We start from the raw sequence: 18734 nt of genomic DNA, 5'->3' as shown, positions 1-18734 counted from the left end.
GTCACTGTCAAACATAAGTTTCACATTGAATTTCGATTAAAGTTAATAAAGTCTAAAAGTCTGATTCTATTAATTTATCTTGGAATAAGTTTGTGATTGTAGGCCTGTAATACTATGGGGCTATGTGATGAAGGTAGGTGTCGACTATTCCAAGCGGATATTGATATTTTAACTTTAGTAAACAAGTCAATTATATTGTTCAATTGCATATATGCTTTTCTGTGTTAATAGGAAATTGGAAGTGGATGATCCAACGAATTATGCAGTAGTTTATGAACTAATAATAAAAGTCATTTTAAAAAGTCATTTTTCGTGACGTATAGAGTTGGTTATAATAAACGTGTTTGTGTCAATACCAATGTTTTTCTTAAAGAACTATAATACGGAACTAACTGTTTAGAACCAGTTTGACCTCTGCCTTGTTATTGAATGGCAACTGATGGGTTTTTATGTATATTACCTATGCATCACTATTAATATTTACATGTAAAGATACCTCAATTATACTAAGAATTATGTTCGTGTTACATACGTCCTAAAACGAATTACAGCGTAGCTCTTTACATTCAAACTTTTAAAACACCACAATACTAATATACTGTATAAATGGTATATGAATCATTTGAATTTGATATTTTCCTGTTAAGTAAACATTTAAATGAATATACTCAAGTAGCTAATGAACGATAAAGAATCATTAATTTTCAGGTGCAGTACAATAAAAATTCTTAATGAATGATGTTTTCATTTTAAATTGCTCATACATACTGTCAAAAAATTTGAAATCCAAAAGGAAAGAAAACAAAATTAATCGATGATAATTTGATTGGCTTAAATTAAAAATAAAGTATCATGCAAAAGCATATTTACTGAATGGAAAATAAATTTATTTTCCCTTTCCAATTTTTGTCCAATATGAAACTTGATTGTAGCTGATGTTGAATCAAATAACATTAGTCTTTTGAGATTCTACTTGCTTAAAAATATTTTGTTATGTACTTATGATTGCTTTAAATATGCAACACTTTATAATTATGTATTTTATATTTTAATTGGCTATCAAATCTGGAAACAACCAAAATCCATCTCATGATTGTATTATTATTTATAAAGACTAAATAGGATATATTTTGTAAAACTAGCATTCAGAGTAATTATCAACTTTCTTGCCAGGTCTTACTTAATAGAATCAACATTGGTAACCTGGCAATAGTCTTTCCTTAGAAACATTCTTTAATGTTTGTAATAATAATGTCTTGGCTTTTCAAAGATGCATAACAGAGTCTATTTATAAGAATAAATATTTTGTTGTTTGTTCCAATAAAGAGACATTTTTGATTAAAAAAAAATAGCAAAATGGTATAAAATGTCAATGTATGCATAAACTTTATTTACTAAAACACTGGTTGTAATAATAAATGCATTTTTATTGCACAATAATTGCAGTCACAGTTGGCTGTCCATAAAGAAGTAGTATAGGACTACAATTAGTTCCAATTGGCCTGTCCTTTTACTGCAATTGATCAGCCTCACAACCAAACAACACACTATTATCATATATGTTACAAATATAAGTGTACTGTGTATGGTAAAAAGCAGTAATATTTCAATTTCAGTTTTTATGTAGTAATGAATTATCCTATTTGTTTGCAGGAAGTTGATATTTGTTGAAATAATTAAACTTAATTTTAGTTAACAGTTTTACAACTGTAGATCATAGGTCAGAGCAGTGTTGCCCAATGTAGGGGTTAATTTGATTTTTAAGGTGGCTAATGCAAAACTGGACTTGACATGAGTTTAACCCTTTCGCTTTAATATAAAAAATATTTATGTTACAAGGGGGGCGTAAAAATTTTACAAAGGCTAAAGTGGCACGTAAAGGGCTATAAAATTCTGGATAAGAGTCTAACCATTACACAATTTGAAATACACTTTGTGTTATTTATTAACATTTGAATTAAAAAGTTAAGAAAAAGTCTATGTGGAAACTAAAATATCAGGTATTAAACAACTGTAATATATGTGAAAATTGACCTCTAACCAAGAAATAAAGGCCTAAATATTAATATTATTTACCACCTGACACAATAACCATTGTTTTATTTTGATTCATTATAAACTGCTTTTTGCTATATATACCAGAGGTTTCCAGACTTTTCACATCAATTACTTTCAAAATTTAGCTGGTTCTAGTGAACTTCCTGTTTCTATATATCTACCATACCATATCCACTTTACAAGTTACGACACGTCGCACATATTATGAAATATGCTGGTTTTAAAAAGTAACACACACTGAGCTTCTTAAAATATTAACCGCTTACATTGATGGATGAAGGAAGTCGAATCAAGTTTTAGTTTTTCACTATCAAAAGCAGATACATTTTTGCAGATACATATCGCTTACGAATTGGAATCCCAATTTTTATGTCGTAATAACGTAAACATTCATTGATTCTCAAGTCATGTAGACACCGTCTAGTCTCCCATGAACCCTTGGAAGAGACCACCTGCACCACTTTGGGATCATTGGATTATACAAAAAAATAAATAAATGGTTGCATGTATTTTCTATTAATTATTTATTAACATTACTAAATTTGGAAGAACTGGAAGATTGCGTATAAGACGATTAGTCCTACTCAAAACAGTGATTTAAAACTTTTTATCAAAGTTTTTCTCAGGAAAACCTTAAGAACGCTATCAAAGATATGTTTGTTGGTACTAGAATACAACTTGTAATTACCTATAATTATCTAGTCACCATGAGAGTTCAGTTTTCGCTCTATAAACGTCATTTTCTTATTATACATTAACAATGTTCATTTTACATTTGTAATTTTTTTAATTGTAAGTCAAATTTAATTTTGGTAATGTTTCGACAAACAGATAAGAAATTAAAGTAATAGTTATTTTATAAAGTTTCCAATGTTTTATGTTTACTAATATCTTGTTATCAGTTCATGAATGTAACACTTGTTCTACAAACGGATTGTTTGTATTTGAATAAACAATCTGTGAGTGTATCAAAATAACTTACCATTAGGAGATCAATATTTACAGAGATATTTCAAAACTAAAGCATTTTATCGGAAAGTCGATGTTTTGATGTTTTTACATGTTTCACGACAATGGTAAAAATGTATCAAATTATAAATTAATAAAAACTAATAACGTAACGTAAAAAATACTAGGCTTTCACATGTTTTATTTGTAATATACGTCCATCTTTTTTATACCGGTGATCAACTTAACAGCTCAAAACAGATTTCGAAACCAAAATATAGTTTTTGCTTGATGATCCATTGTTTTTTCACAAATTATTTAGTATTATTTGGACAAATATTAGGTTACAAAACATGGTAGTGATTATAATATAAAAGTATTATAACATGTTGAATGACATTTGATATTTATCCAAACAACTAATATTTTAGGTTATCTATGAATGACAGCTCAAGCCGATGTTCTCTCATGGACGTATGGGAGCTTAGTCACTTTATGGCTTGTCAGCCTAACCGATCTAAGACCTCGGCGAGCCCTTACTCCGGTGAAAGAGTAATGTCATATGAGGTTGTATATTGAGCACCTTCTGCGCTCTGCCATCTAGAACCCATGGAATCTGATATCATCAATAACATGATACAATCAAACAAAATACCATTTGGGCAGCAGTGAAAAACTGATAAAAATTAGCACTTTTCCATTTAGTGATTTATTTGTTGCTTCTTCTTTAATCTGTTTTTACAAAATTAATGTTTTATAAATGAATACTTAGTCTGGCCCTAAATACTGTTATAATTAAAAATAAACCGAATATTATCTTTGAATTTAAACCCGTTATTTTTATAAGGTTATTGCGTTTTATTGTTCTCGAGCTTATGTATGTATTGTAAAATATTTTGTGATATTGAATTGGAGTGGGGTGATAAAGAGAACCAAATCGCTGTGATTGCATTGTATAAAGTAGATGTGGTGCTAAACATAATGTTTAAAATCCTCCATATGCTTGGCGTTAGTCAAATATTTGTGTACTGAGCGATTGATTGGTACAATAAAACTTGTATATATGTATTTGTGACAGAAAAAGATCCAGCCGTCCACATAGTGTTCGAACGAAAAAGGCGATTAGAGCAGCAAGGGAAATATTTTAAAAAAATCTTGTCCGAGAACAGTAGATACAACTAGATAATAATAGACACACTGGTAATTTCTCAACTGACAATTTGAAAAAGATAGGGTCGAAAAATCAAAACGAGTACATACTTAAGTGGTAGGCAAAGATAATTAATAGAAAAAAAATTGTTTACGAATGAGAAAATTTTAGCAATTGAGCATTATTTTATTTAACAAACAAAATACCATATTTTTGTAGAAATCTCTAAAGAACCTCCTTAGTACAACGTGAGCATTATCCGACTTCAATGGTGGTTAGTAGGTTGTTAGCTATGAAGGAGTGACTGCGCTTTATTTTTATGTCCAAGATACTATTCTTGTGAAGGTAATTAAGCTCCTTAACAACACTATGTTCTATAAGCAAGATTCAGCGCTGCGTCATAAAACTAGACCTACTCAATCTTGTTAAGAAACGAAGGTTCCAGACTTCATCGAAACTGAAGACTGCCGTTATCTAGTCTTGATCTTAATCTACCGTGGAGACCACTTCGAATAAGCTTTATAAATTTTCAGTAATAAATGTGCTATAAAAATGTTGTTTTCTTTGTGACAATTTTTATGGCAAGACTAAGTATATATCTTAAAGAAAGTGTACCTCGTAAATACGAGGTAATTTTTAATGATGACCGATAACTGTAATTCTATTATTTTGTGAGAGCCACGTTAAACACGGATTTATTAGCAAATAAAAATGGTACCAGGGGATAAGAGTTTCTATATCTATCGACATTAAAGATTTACAGTTTAGCACCTTAACTTAAAAGCAGAATAGTTGGTAATGCTAGGTTGTTGTGATGATCACATCTTAAATCTAATCAAGCTAAAAAGCTTAAATTTAATAGTACATGATTTACGTTAGACGGGGTAATAAAATTATTTAAAGCCTAAAAAAAAAAATTAATGGTTTTTGTTTTTGTCCAATAGAACTTTATTGTGCCTTTTTCGAACGGTGGTACATACAAATATATAATATTTCTTGACACTCACACTTATTCCCTAAAACACGGAAAATTCCCCTCATTTAATAGCGCTTATCAGTTTAGGATTACATACTAATATTTAGTTTCAAAAGATCGGTGTCGCAAGTCACACAGACATTGAAAATTTAATTTATTATAAACTAAATTTTTCAACTGGGAGCCCAATGGTATCCAAATCAAGATATAATCTCTTATAATTCATACTTTGTGTGTTAATTATATATGATTGCCAATGCTCATAAACAACTTTCCAGAGAATGGGCAGCAGCGTCCTCTGCTTATTATACCATAATGCGATCGCCAACCGTGCCTAAGTGTGGCGATTAAGGTATATCCCCATAGATATCATTGGAGGAGGACTATGCCTTGAAGTGGGGGTCAAAGGGCTAAAACGATCACTAAATTTTTCAAATTTTAACTGTTAAGAAAAAAAATTCTAATCTTATAGATGGATGCATTAATATTTAAGTTTCGTGACGTAATTAACAAATTAGATTAGCTATTTATGCAAAAACGAAATTTGTACAAGAAATAAATTTTGATTTAAGAATCAACATCATGGATGGAAAAGCAAACTTAACACTGATTATTCTATTATGGGTTAAATGACCCATTTTGAACTTTTACTTATTAATTTTATTATTTAACTTAATTGTTTAAATATTTAACTTATTGTTTTTGTACGTTTAACTTCATGGTTTTTAATTACTAATTAATCTACTAGTTATTATACAATTAAATATAAGTTTTATTTCCTTTCCAACAACCATATGTTGTACATTCAAGCAGAAAAAAAAGTCGAATCATTTAACCAGCTATAGTAGAAATAGGTAATTAGTAAGTGTTGGTATGATTTCTGTTTAGAATATTCATCTGTTAAACCCAAAACGGCTAGATAATATTATTCAACAGCGGATTAGGCATCCAATCCAGTGTTTCCCAACGTGCGCCCGACGCCCCACAGGGGCGCAATTCCATTATGAACTCGACACGAGTTTAACACTTTCGCTTTAATATACAAATTATATACTTAAAATCTTGAGGTGGGGAATGATACAAAAAAGGTTGGGAAACACTGGTCTAATTTATGTACAACGTATCTCATAGTGTTTAAAGCTGAATTAAATACAGTCGTGTTTTTACAAGTCCACTACTGATAAGAATTGGAAATGATATCAATTGATCCATTCATATATGCGAAAAAATAGAGAAATCTTTTATTTACACGTTGCAAAATTTTTATAGCTTGCTTAATATTATAATTATGCTATAATTATTATCAACTAACGCTAGAATTTTTAAAATTTCTTGCAATTGTCTTTGCATTTGTACCTTAAACCCGACTACCTATGACATTTGTCAACAGTACAAAGTCCATACTCTACGTGTCATCTAAATGACGGCTTATTTCTACTAATAATTTGCAACTCATTGTAAAAAAATATAATTCCCGTAGTGTGGATTTATTACTCGTAATAATATGGTGTAATAATAATCTTGACACAGTATAGAATTCCAGGTCAAATAATCGTTAAAATTGCCATTAATGATACATAAAATTTATGCAAGTAGGTGGAATACTTCCGACAAATTTATATCATAATAAATGTATGCGCTAAAATAATATTATGTTATTATTTTTACGTACCTTCGACATACATTACACATATGTGACAAATATGGTCATATAACATACAGAGATAATCATTTTCTTATTACAAATTCATTGTTTAAATAGGATGATTAATTGTAGATAAAAAAAGCTTAATAGTGGTAAATATCTCATTTGCTGTCAAGGTATTAACACTATTTTGAAACCAATGGTTTCAATTTTTTTTATTAATAATTATATATATATATATATATATATATATATATATATATATATATATATATATATATATATATATATATATATATATATATATATATATATATATATATAAATAAAGCGATTTCAAAATACAGATTACTACATGTTAAAATTAATTATTAATTACTATCTGTTATTGAAGAATGTACTGCCGTTCTTAACCTGTCGCAATCCAATAGAAAAGATCGATTAATGTAACATATTTTAAATATATAGATTGAAAATAAGTTTTAAAGCCTTTGCTAATAAATAAGCTATACATTCACCCCTAGCTTTTATAGCTATAACCAATCCAACCATATGCTGCGCCCTTTCTGGAAAGCCTTGGTTGAGTTGCCTCCACAGTTCATTTTAATCTGCTTTTCTGAGTGCTTTCGTTATTTTATGACCCGTCACCACCCGCACAGAGTCCACTCATCGTGTTGGTGACCGTCCTCTTCTACTTTTCATACACCAGCTTATCCAGACTTGTTGGATTTATTTAAGCTATGTAGTCTAAGTAGTCTAAAATCCGCTCGTAGCAGATGGTAAAGAGCTGGGCCTTTATACGGAGTTGATTGGGAAATAGTTAATAATTATTTTATTTTATTAATCTGTACAAAAGTAAGTTTTATAAATTACATCTCAATCACTGTATATTACAAATATTCATGTCAAAAATTGTTACCATATTTATCCACATTCCATTTTAAAATTATCTATTACAAGGCATATTTAATTGAAAATACTCTGAAGTTACTAGTGCGATTCGTGAATGTAACTAAATACATTTGGATATCGACGTCTTAATTTAATTTTATTTTATTTCGGTGTTATTATGAAATTAATCTAAACCAGTTCTTGTGATTTTATATGCATTTTTGCCTGTTGAAGTCGATTGGCTAAGACTGCTTTACAGTAACTCCACGAAGTTTTTTTACTTAACCGGATTGGGTATCGCTATACAAAGGGTGATTGATTATAGGTTTAAAAGCTTTGAAAGGGTGAATGCATAGCATTTTTTTTCTGCAAAAAACTTCAAAGTTATTAGACCTATTTCCAATCATTTTGTATGAAGTGATCTCTGAAATAAGCCAGATTATTTTTTCATTGCGTCAGACCAAGCTCTGGCAGTACAAACTCAGCTGAGGCAGATAGTGTACAATAATCAATCTTGATATGTAGTGAGCTGAATTTTAAAGAAGCCTTTTCTTGCTATGAAACCATTTATTTTTACATAGGGTGTACCATACATTAATTGACAGCAAAAGAGCTATACCTTCAGGCTTTTGAAGTGTTTATATATATTTTTAATAAACCTGCAGATATGAACTACACTGGTAAATCAAGCGACTTTAAACAAAACATAATGTTATTAAAAAGTACGTAGCCAAAAAATCTACATTTTTGTGATTTCAATATGGACAAGTTATTGTTTAAATCACCATTTGTTTTTCCCGTCTAATCGACTAACACGAACGTACTTATAAAAAAAAATTAACAGATTAAAAACTTAATTTAGGAATTATAGTATTTTTAAATTAAAATAAGTCATTTAAAGTGTTTTTATTTTACTATTTTTGATTATCTATTACCTATTTCTTATCTATTACAATATATCCATAACTTATTAAGTTTACGATAACAATATTGAACAAAAATGCAAAATGTATATTCTAATTTTAAATTTTCAGTCATTTAATTCTTCTCAATGTAACGCACATCTCTTATTCAAATAAGGTTTTTATCAAATCCAACACTAAATAAATAAATATACGGCAAAAGGATTCAGCATATTACGCCTTAATCCTAACATTTTATTTCTGATAAGAGCATATTTTCTTAAAGTAACCGATATAAATACAAAGGATTTTTGAGTTATCGTTCCGTGGCGGTTTTTGTTATTTATAAAGGGTATGACATGGAATAGTAAATTCATTGATGTTTGTATCGCATTCGATATAAAGTATAATATAATAGATTTATAGTTTTGGCCAATTAAGACGCAGTGCTGGCGGCGAGAAGTAGCCGCTGCCTACGGTGGTCGTCTCGGCCCGTAGACAAGATAGTGCTCGACCCCGACCCGACTCGACCCGTCCCCGTCGCAGCGATTACTAGTTGTTTACAGCCTTTGCTCCAAATTGCTGTCGTATCGACAACATCATACTTTTATTGTAGCATAAAGGTAATTATTAAGAATTTAGACTCAAGACCACTCTACTGTTGGATAGGCAAAAATTAAAACGTTTAGACTATCTATCACTTCAAATTGATAATATTCGGAGGAAAAAAGCCTAGGTACCTCTGGTCTCGACAAAACATGTAAATAATGTGTAAATAAAAATAGTTATTATAACAATTTTAAAACTTTAATTTACATTAGTTTTTATTTAGTTTACGATGTAATCAATATGTGGATTATAAGTGAATTAAGCGAAGAGCACCAGACACAGAAGAGACCAGCACATTTTTTTAAATTGTAATGAAAGATTTCGTTTCTTAACTTACAGCGATTGTTATTTATCTAAGAAAATAATTAAAGATCTGGTTTTCATTATTAAAATTAATAATCATTTCCTCTTCATTTTTTCATAAAGATTCCTAATTTACACCATATACGAGTATATAAACAGATGTTGTATTAAGATTTAAAATAATAATTTTTCGAATTTATCGAAAAAAACCTCGACTGTCTATATTGTGGGTTTTTCTCAGATTAGACCGCGATTGGCACTCGTATTTTAAATCGCAGAATATTATCATAGGGCACACAATTTGATTTAATTTGAGACATTCATCTCATAATGTATACAAGTTAACACTGTAGATGATCAAAAATGTATAAATAATAAGTTCCGATAAAGTACCCGTTAAAAACATTATCGGAGTTGCATGAAAAGATAACTATAGGACAACATCGTAACGTGACAAAGAAACAAAGCGAGGGACGGCGACAATCAGTTAGTCATCCGGTCGGTTAGCCCGCGCGCATTCTGTTTATGACCGATGGCTCTGGTCATCAGCTGTTGTGCATGACTATTTGGTTGCATCGGATTCGACTTCACATCCGCTGCATTTCCGATAACGAATGAGTCAGTGCTGATGCAGTAACGGCGCGGTTTCTTGCTGACTGCCGCAATCGCACTCGTACGCGTAATTCATGCACGCTGCTGACAGAAAATTTGCGTTGTCATATCAGCGGATATTGCAGTGTGCCGGCGAGCTCTCTTGTCAGTCGCAGCGAAGTCGCGCTTGACCGTGGTCGCTAGCCGTCGCCACAGTTAAAAAATGAAGTGTACCGGCCTAGTGTTGTAATAAACACTTGCGTTGCTAATTCGGCTTTTAATTGAATATGATCTGTATTTGATACTAGTGTAACTTTAAATAAACTATCGCCTTCTGTAAAGAACATTAAATTTCGTAAATCATTTCAAATAATGTTTTACTGAAGCGTGTTTGATAGGTTTTGTGTAATGGTTTAGTGATTGTTATCAAGGGGTGTTATCTGGTTGATAACCGCCTTACGGCGGCGGTAAATTCAGTAATTAATAAGACGTTGTGAAATAACTTCGACACATGATCGAGGCATCATGCCAGTGTACGCCTGCGATATGACTACCTCACAGGAACTATGCGGGACTGGATATACTACAGATTATGTTTTACCGGCTCCATGCCACGTGTGGGACAAAGCCTCCGTTAGTCCCTATTCAGTGTATACTAACAGAAGTGTAATAGAGAACCCTTACTCATTAACCGTCTTAGGCGGTGTGTACAACAATAAAAGAGGTTTGTTTATTTAAATGTTGACGGTTCTAAGAATAATGATATAGCGCAGTAATGATATATTGCTTTATTGATTTTAAACCAAAGTGAACGAATAGGATTAAGAAGTATCAAAAAAATAATAATCCGAAATATGGTAATTGTTATAAACATATTTAGTAAATTTTTGACATGTTATTGAAATTAAAATTAAAGCACCTTTAAGTTTATTGATAAAAGTAATTATGAAAACGTTTTCAAAACACAAAAATTTCAGCCAGAGATTTCACCTAGAAAAGTACGAACTTGGGTACTTTATTTAAATAATTAAAATCCAGGGATTCCTCTCTGTGTCTTGCGATGACTTGGGACCTCACAGCACTATACAGACATCGAGTAGCAATCCACACTGATTGTCTACCTATAACGACACGACTGAGTATATGCGCTACAAGAATTTCAACGGTCTGCGCATTGACTTTTGCGCGCTTTTTTCATTCCCAATAACTATTTCCAAACTTAACCTCTGTTTTAACAAACTCAGCGAATATATAATAGTACATATATAATAATACAGCGAAATATGTATTTATTTTTTCAAATATCTAAATATATATCTAAGTCTTTAGGTTTTTATGTAACTTCCAATAAAAATGATAAATGATGTTTAGAGTTTTTTCTGACAACTTTTTGCTTAGAACAACACTGGGTGTTTTGTCTACAGAAGGGAGTATAGCGTCTCAAAACAATGAAAAGTCTAAAGGACTTTAGAGTAAAAATAAATTTGGGAAGTCCCGGTCTAGATATTTAAACGCATTGTCCTATTTTAAGTGCTTTGTGTGATATTTATATACTTCTATCCTATTCAAAATTATCGTATATCTTTGTTATAGTCATATATCTGTAGACAGTATGTATTTCGCTAGAATAGTAATATGATACTGAAGTATATGTTGTATGTCGCGTATGTTCATGTCGTACAAACAATTTTGAGGTCAATGCTGATATTGTTGTTATACGTTATTTAACTAACTAAAAATATATTGACACTCTTTTTATTAGAAAAGGTACATTAATTATCGCAATATGTTTAAAACAAATACATTAAATTAATAAAAAAACATATCGAACTTTTAAAACCTGTCTTTTTTGTCACTACCGGGAATTAAGGTGTGTTATCTATGGGAGACAATCCAGCTGCGCTCGTCGTACGGCTGAAATAATAATTACAACTAAGATGTGACCTTAGCAAGAAATCCAAATTTTAACATTAATAATTTTATCATTGAAAGCTAATTAAATTGAAAATAATCATTTGACCACAATAATAACTATATTATCTGCATATATTTTAATCTTTATTTGACTATAATGGTAAAAAATAAACAATAAAAGCCTATTTTTCCTATTTAATATTCAGACAATTATATGGTTTCCATATTTAACAAGTGTTTTGATTCTGAATTAATGCATTTGTAAGCTTGTAGGAGTTAATTGTATGCTTTAGTCTCGTGTCGTGTTGCGACTGTGACTTTAAGATGTTATTACATTAATCAATTATTATTTATATTAATTTATTAGTTGGTGGTAATGCTCTTCTTGATGTTATTTAGGTAGACAGCCAATATTTGTTCTCGCCAAACAATAGTAGAAAAACACTTTTTGTTCTTAAAGGCGCCTCAGCCGGTGATATTACTTATCCAAGGAGGTGAATCATCTCACGTGTCCAGATGATGTGTCCACTGTTTACTAATATTCTGAAAATGTAGCACCGTTAGGAATAGCAAGTTTATAATAGGCAGAAACCAGTATGTCCTCAATACTTACATTGTTAAATTCCATAAAAGTATATTGAACTTTAATTTTTGTTTCAATTTAATAATTAATGCTTAAGAGTGACAGTGAAAAACATCCTTTGAAAAACTTAAGTACTATACTATATAGGTACATTATAAATTGTCGTTAAGATTCCTTGCTCGTAACAAGTTATGCCTTTCTGCCGCATTATAATTATAAATGTTACGTTATTTTTTAATGATATATTGCATACACAACAATAACTTCTGGCTGTGAATAATCTGCAAGGATAGATCATAAACAACAATTAATTTTAATTATTTATTATTTCTGAAACCAATGGTTTGAATTTTTGGATAAGGCGTATCATACATAAATTGACAGCAAATGAGCTATGGATTAACCCCTATAAAGCCTTTATACCTATAACCAAACACCCTGAAAAATAATAGTGTATTAGGGTGCTAGGTTTTTTGATCCACCATAAATCATTAAAAATATAATAATTATTATAAACGTGTAAGCGCCGCATAAGTTTACTAGTGATTATTTATTAAAGGAAAAAAGAAATATATTAAGCAATTGTCATAATGATTTTAAATTGAAATTGTTCGTTGTTGCAGATAGCGACATGCAGCTAGAAACTAGCAGTAGTGAAGCCAGTGTTGCCAGTTCCACGTCATTGTCACAGCATTGCGCCATTTGCGGAGACAGGGCGACGGGGAAACATTACGGCGCGTCCTCGTGTGACGGTTGCAAGGGTTTTTTCAGGAGGAGCGTCAGGAAAAATCATCTGTACACTTGCAGGCATGTATTTACTTTAGTGTTTTTCTTATGTGAAAGGAAAACATTCATACAACCATCAAGAAAAAATTCATATGAAAATATCCCCCAATTGAACATTTTCCACAACTTTAAATAGCGTGTAAGACGAGAAAATTTTTAATAATTTTCCTTAAAAACCTAGCATAAAAGTAATAATGAAATCCTTCATTTCAGTTTAAATGTTTCTACGTTCACCCTTAAGTCTTTGCATCTATAACGAATCAATCACCCTGTGTGTAGCATGCATAAATTTGAATTTGAATTCGTTATTGGATCACGTGACGATAACAATAATTTTTTGCATTTCTGAATGAAACTAGCAAACTTTACATTTGCATCAAACATTCGTGCGGATTTAAATTTTAAATAGGTTATCATTTGTTCAGGACAAATCGTTTCCTGTTGACGAACACGTGTTTGTATCTTCCCAGTAAACATCATTTACTGATAAGCCTTACATTCTAATGTATTTATTTTGTTTAGTAAAACATCATGTTTTTAGATTTTGTTAAATGTAAGTATCCGACAATGAAATAATATTTTTGTTTGAACGAAATACGAAGTTGAACATAATTAACATTGAGAGTAAGCAATAAACCAAGCGTACTTGGAGATTTGCTGCGATTTCGAATCAGAAATAAGGAGATACACCAAGAGAGGAAGAAGAACCGACGCCACACCGACGAAGCTCGTAGAATTGCTCGTCTGAAGTTGCAGTGGGCGGGGCAATAGCTCGTGCAATCTTTTAGGGCCGAAAGTTTCTTGAGTAGAGATAACGAGTCGAAGGCCACGGTCGGGCTAGACGCCCCACTACGGTGGACCGACGACATAGTCAAGATCGTGTGAAAAAGACAATGCAATTGTGTTTAATGGAATCAGGCGTTACCTTGCGGAAGTACATCCTAAGTAAGAAGAGGACCAATATTTAGCCACTTCCGCACATGCAGTGATAGTCGTGCAATAAAGTGCACCGCCCGCCAGCCCACTGATAAATGCGTATGCGGCAAACAATGCGAATCACACAACTGCCACCGTCAAATCACTCAACAAGTGATTCATCCCTCCAGGGGGATCGGGCTGGCGGGCAGTGCACTTCGTTGCACGACTACCACTGCATGTGCGCAAGTGGCTAAATATTGGTCCTTTTCTTACTTACAATGCAATTGTGGTCATCTTGGCGGTGTTTGGGGTAGGCCATGCAGTAGGCATTTATTGGCCGACACGATGATGATAATAAATATTATTTACTTCGTAATAAATATATTCTTGTATGAAGATATAATATAAGCTTATTTTTCATAAGTAAACATGCTTTTGGTTAATAGTTAAATATATTATTAACGAATGAGCAATTGTCTTTGGCAATATGGCATACGTGTAAAAATACACATCTTGGTGATAAATTTATGACCTAAAGTCATATTCATAAGTACCTTCGAATGTCTTACAGATAGTAATAGTGAATAAGGGCAAAGATTTGGATGGGGGTTTGAGTCTCGCGATCTGTAAAATATATAAAAAAACATAAAAAAGGTTTAACAAAACTGAGTGCATTCAATAAATGTATAGAAATTTATATAATTAGTATTCAACAAGCGTGTAATTGTGTACAATTGAAGTTTCTGTAACAACGGTTAGATTTTATAGAATAATTACAATAAAGCAGTGGAACGCCGTTCCGACGTATAGAGAAAAAAAAAGATAGCTAATGATAATTTCCTATTATTTAGTATTTCGTTTGTAACAAAAAGATTTATCCACATGTATTGGTGTAATGACACAACGTTTGCCTCAATAATTGCTTTAAAACATTTTACCAAACATACTTGTGCATTATATAAAAGTTTTTATGATTTATTTTTATTTATTTATTTTTGTTTCGTCTGTCTTCATTAATGTATTTCTGTAACTTTGTAAATAGTTAACTTAAAAAAAAGGCATGAAGTTCACCGTTCTACGTTTTTATGAGAAGTATATAAAATAAAAAAGAAATTGAGAATTCAGTTATTTTTGCTGTTACTGGTTGTAAAGTGTTTTCTCTTTGTTTCAGGTTCAACAGAAATTGCGTCGTGAATAAAGACAAAAGAAATCAATGCAGATACTGTAGGTTAAGAAAATGCTTCAAAGCTGGCATGAAAAAGGAAGGTGAGCTTTGTCGATTTTAATATTTTTTTTTTTAATTATATTTTGCTACACTTGAAATAGCTATAACTTCATATTTTATAAAAATAAGATTATTATATTAAAAAAAACGTTGTTAATATTTAAGTTTATTTTTGTCAAAATACATTTTAACTATAACGTAAAAACGTTAAAGCCTATCCAATTCGACAAATCAAAACATTCAAATAAAACCCCATTGACACATCGGAAACAAACAAACAACGAAACATATACTTATGTTTTTGAATATGCAGTATTAAGCAACGATAACTCAAGACATTGATATAACATACATTTAAATATGTATTTACTACTGTCAGATTTCGAATGTTGTTTCCATCGAGAAGAACCTGACAACTCAGTAATTACTCTATTAACGATTTTACATTTTTTTTATATCGTCGCGACAGTCTACGTATTTAAAATATTAGTCCAATTTTATTATTGTAAATAATTATCTTTTTTTAATATTTGTATCATGTTACCACGTATTTTAACCAAATTATCATTAGGCAAATTAAGCTTGCCAGATGCGGAAATCGTCTAATACAATCACTGCGGTAATATCAAGATATATTTGATAATGTTTCCTTGTTGTAGAAGAGTAGATTTTATATGAACTTAATTTATTCACATTTTTGTTATAAATCAAATATAACCACGTAATGTTGTTAAAGTGGACTCCTGTCATACTGGCGCGGAATCGGTGGATAGTGAAATATTTTATAGGAAAATATTGTTTTAAAATGTCCAATAACATGCCTATATAGGTAGTAATGTATATAATAACCTTTATTTTATCATTTTATGATCTTTTTCCATGTTCGTATGTAGATTAGTGAATATGTTTTAAGAACATTATTTCGTTTTCGTCATAAAGTTTTTGTTTGATTTGCTGTTGTGGATTTTACATGCGTAATAACATACGTCGTATATTGCCTTGTGTAGATGATCTCTATAATTATATTTGTTATAAGAGTCGAGCAGTGGTAGGCCAGCGGTAGAGGACTGACATTCGATAAGGTTCGATTCACGGGATGCAATCTTATAATTCACACTTTGCGTATTCATTATAACGAATAAGCCACTGTTCACAAAAAAGTTTTCTGAAAATGGGCAGTAGTATTCTCTGCTTACCAAAATACCACACTGCGATCGCCAACTCGCCTGCCGAGGGTGGCGATTATCTTATCCCTCTCGTGCCTTTCATTGGGCGTCTATGGGCTGAAACAACGATATCTGTGATAAGATAAGCTTCCGTGTCACTAGATATGCACGAATAAACAACGAGTAATGCTATAATTAACTATTACTATAATTAACTTAATTTTTATCCTTGTCGATAAATATTCGTATGTCATATTCGATGCGAATGACTTATTTTATGTAATTTTAATTCGTTATTATTAACTATCTTAATATTAAATATTATTATAATATTAAATTATAATTAAATGCGTAATTTAGGGTAATTGATTATATAAAAGGCTTTAAAGGAGTCAATGTACAGTACATTTGTCAGGAAAAATCTTTAATGTTTTTATACCTATTTCTAGTCATACTATATAAAGTGATCACATTTAATTATGTTGTATAGTTTTTTTTTTAAATGTGATAGGTCAAACCTCAGGTATTACAAAGTCTGCAGGGATAAATATCGAACAATAATTAATTTTAATATATAGTAATACGATATTTAAACATTTTATCCCTGATTAATTCAACAATTAATTGTGTAAATCTTTTTTTTTTCAAGACATAAGCAATTTTAACCATAACTGTTCGTACACCTTAATACATTTTAAATTGAACAAGTAATTAATTATGATATTCGATATTAATAGTGTTTAGTTTTAAAAATAAATCGAGTAAATATCTATCGTATAACACATATTTACTGTTTTATATTCCTTTGAAATAAACCGTTAATGTCTATCGTGTTTTCCGTGTATTACATTGAAATTATTATGTAAACATATTACAAAAGAAGATGCAACTGATCGGAAAATTACGGAATTAACTATAGTTCAGTTTTTATCTGTGCTAGTAATATAATAATAGTGGTTTGTTATTATAGGTTATAGTATCACTAGCATTCTTCGTGTGCATTTTTTAGATTGCTTTGATTTATGAAATTAAAATAATGACTTTGAATTATTATATTTGCATAAATGCAAATAAACATAACTTAAATCAGTCTTTTAGAGTTCCAATCCGTTATTCGTCTACTTTACACATTACACTGTCGGTAGCGTATATAGTCCATATTTTGATGTACACAGGAACTATTTCCTAACCTAAAAAAAATTACCTTTTTTTTAAATGTAGGTTTTCATTTTTAAGTGTGTTACATTAATTTGTATTAATGTAGTTATACAATATACATTTTTTGATTTATCGACTCATTTGTTATTGTTTGATACGTCGTTACCGTTTCAGCCCGTAGACGCCCACTGCAGGGCAATTGGCCTGCACCAAAGATAGTTATGGGGGTATATAACATGATAGGCGACGTTTGGCAGGTTGTTTACCGATCGTAGTGTGGTATTATGGTACGCAGAGGGCGCTGCTGCGCATCTTCAGGAAACTTTTTTTTTATAAACCATTTTTTCCAAACCACCGTGGCATAATCTTTATAATTAATGTACAAAGTATGAATTACATAAGATTGTATCCCGGGAATCGAACATGCGGCCTACTATCGCAAGTCACAATCCTCTATCCTTTTGCTATCATTGCTCATTGTTTGTTTATTTATTATAAATTTGTATATTTTACATTAAACATCATTTGATTTAGTATAAATATACGTAATATACGTAGTCAGCGATGTTATCAGATCATAAGTCGTCAAGGCTTGCGATTGCAAAGCACTTAATGATATCTGTAATTAGTTAAAGAGTGGATTTGCTATGAAATATTATACGATAAACACAGTTCGACTTCATGCCGTTCCTTAGTCTTTGCATAAATATGACAGATACACATTCTGATTTGTCTTTACGTTTGTGCTGAAATTTTAAAGAATATAAAAAAAAAAAACACTTAGCTAGGTCTGCTACACTCATAATTGCATAAACGTAAACTTTATGAACAAAAACTTGTTGGGTTCAATGTTTATTAACAAAGCAATGAATCAGAATAATATAAACATATGAATCAGAAACTACAACCGC

The 18734-nt window shown here is 30.9% G+C and overlaps 1 protein-coding gene across 4 annotated transcripts in view; it reads left to right on the top strand.

Annotated features, from left to right (window-relative positions):
• The window catches only part of Hnf4 (Hepatocyte nuclear factor 4), a 58403-nt gene that overhangs the window by 24164 nt on the left and 15505 nt on the right, over positions 1 to 18734 (top strand). Inside the window, exons 1-3 of one of the 4 annotated variants that reach the window (XM_068764635.1) lie at positions 13 to 133; positions 13194 to 13377; positions 15446 to 15540. In XM_068764635.1, the coding sequence (XP_068620736.1) occupies positions 115 to 133; positions 13194 to 13377; positions 15446 to 15540 (298 nt within the window). In that variant the 5' untranslated portion in view covers positions 13 to 114. Of the gene's footprint in view, positions 1 to 12; positions 134 to 10092; positions 10798 to 13193; positions 13378 to 15445; positions 15541 to 18734 lie in introns of those variants that run through there. The other 3 variants (XM_068764633.1, XM_068764632.1, XM_068764634.1) reach the window with 3 other exon arrangements.

This window comes from Battus philenor, unplaced genomic scaffold, assembly GCF_028537555.1.
Source record: "Battus philenor isolate CCGP_79_NKW_IND1 unplaced genomic scaffold, ilBatPhil1.0.hap1 SCAF_19, whole genome shotgun sequence".
Classification (NCBI taxonomy): Eukaryota; Metazoa; Arthropoda; class Insecta; order Lepidoptera; family Papilionidae; genus Battus; species Battus philenor.
The sequence above is the reverse complement of the archived record's forward strand: the minus strand, read 5'-3'. Positions and strand labels throughout refer to the sequence as shown.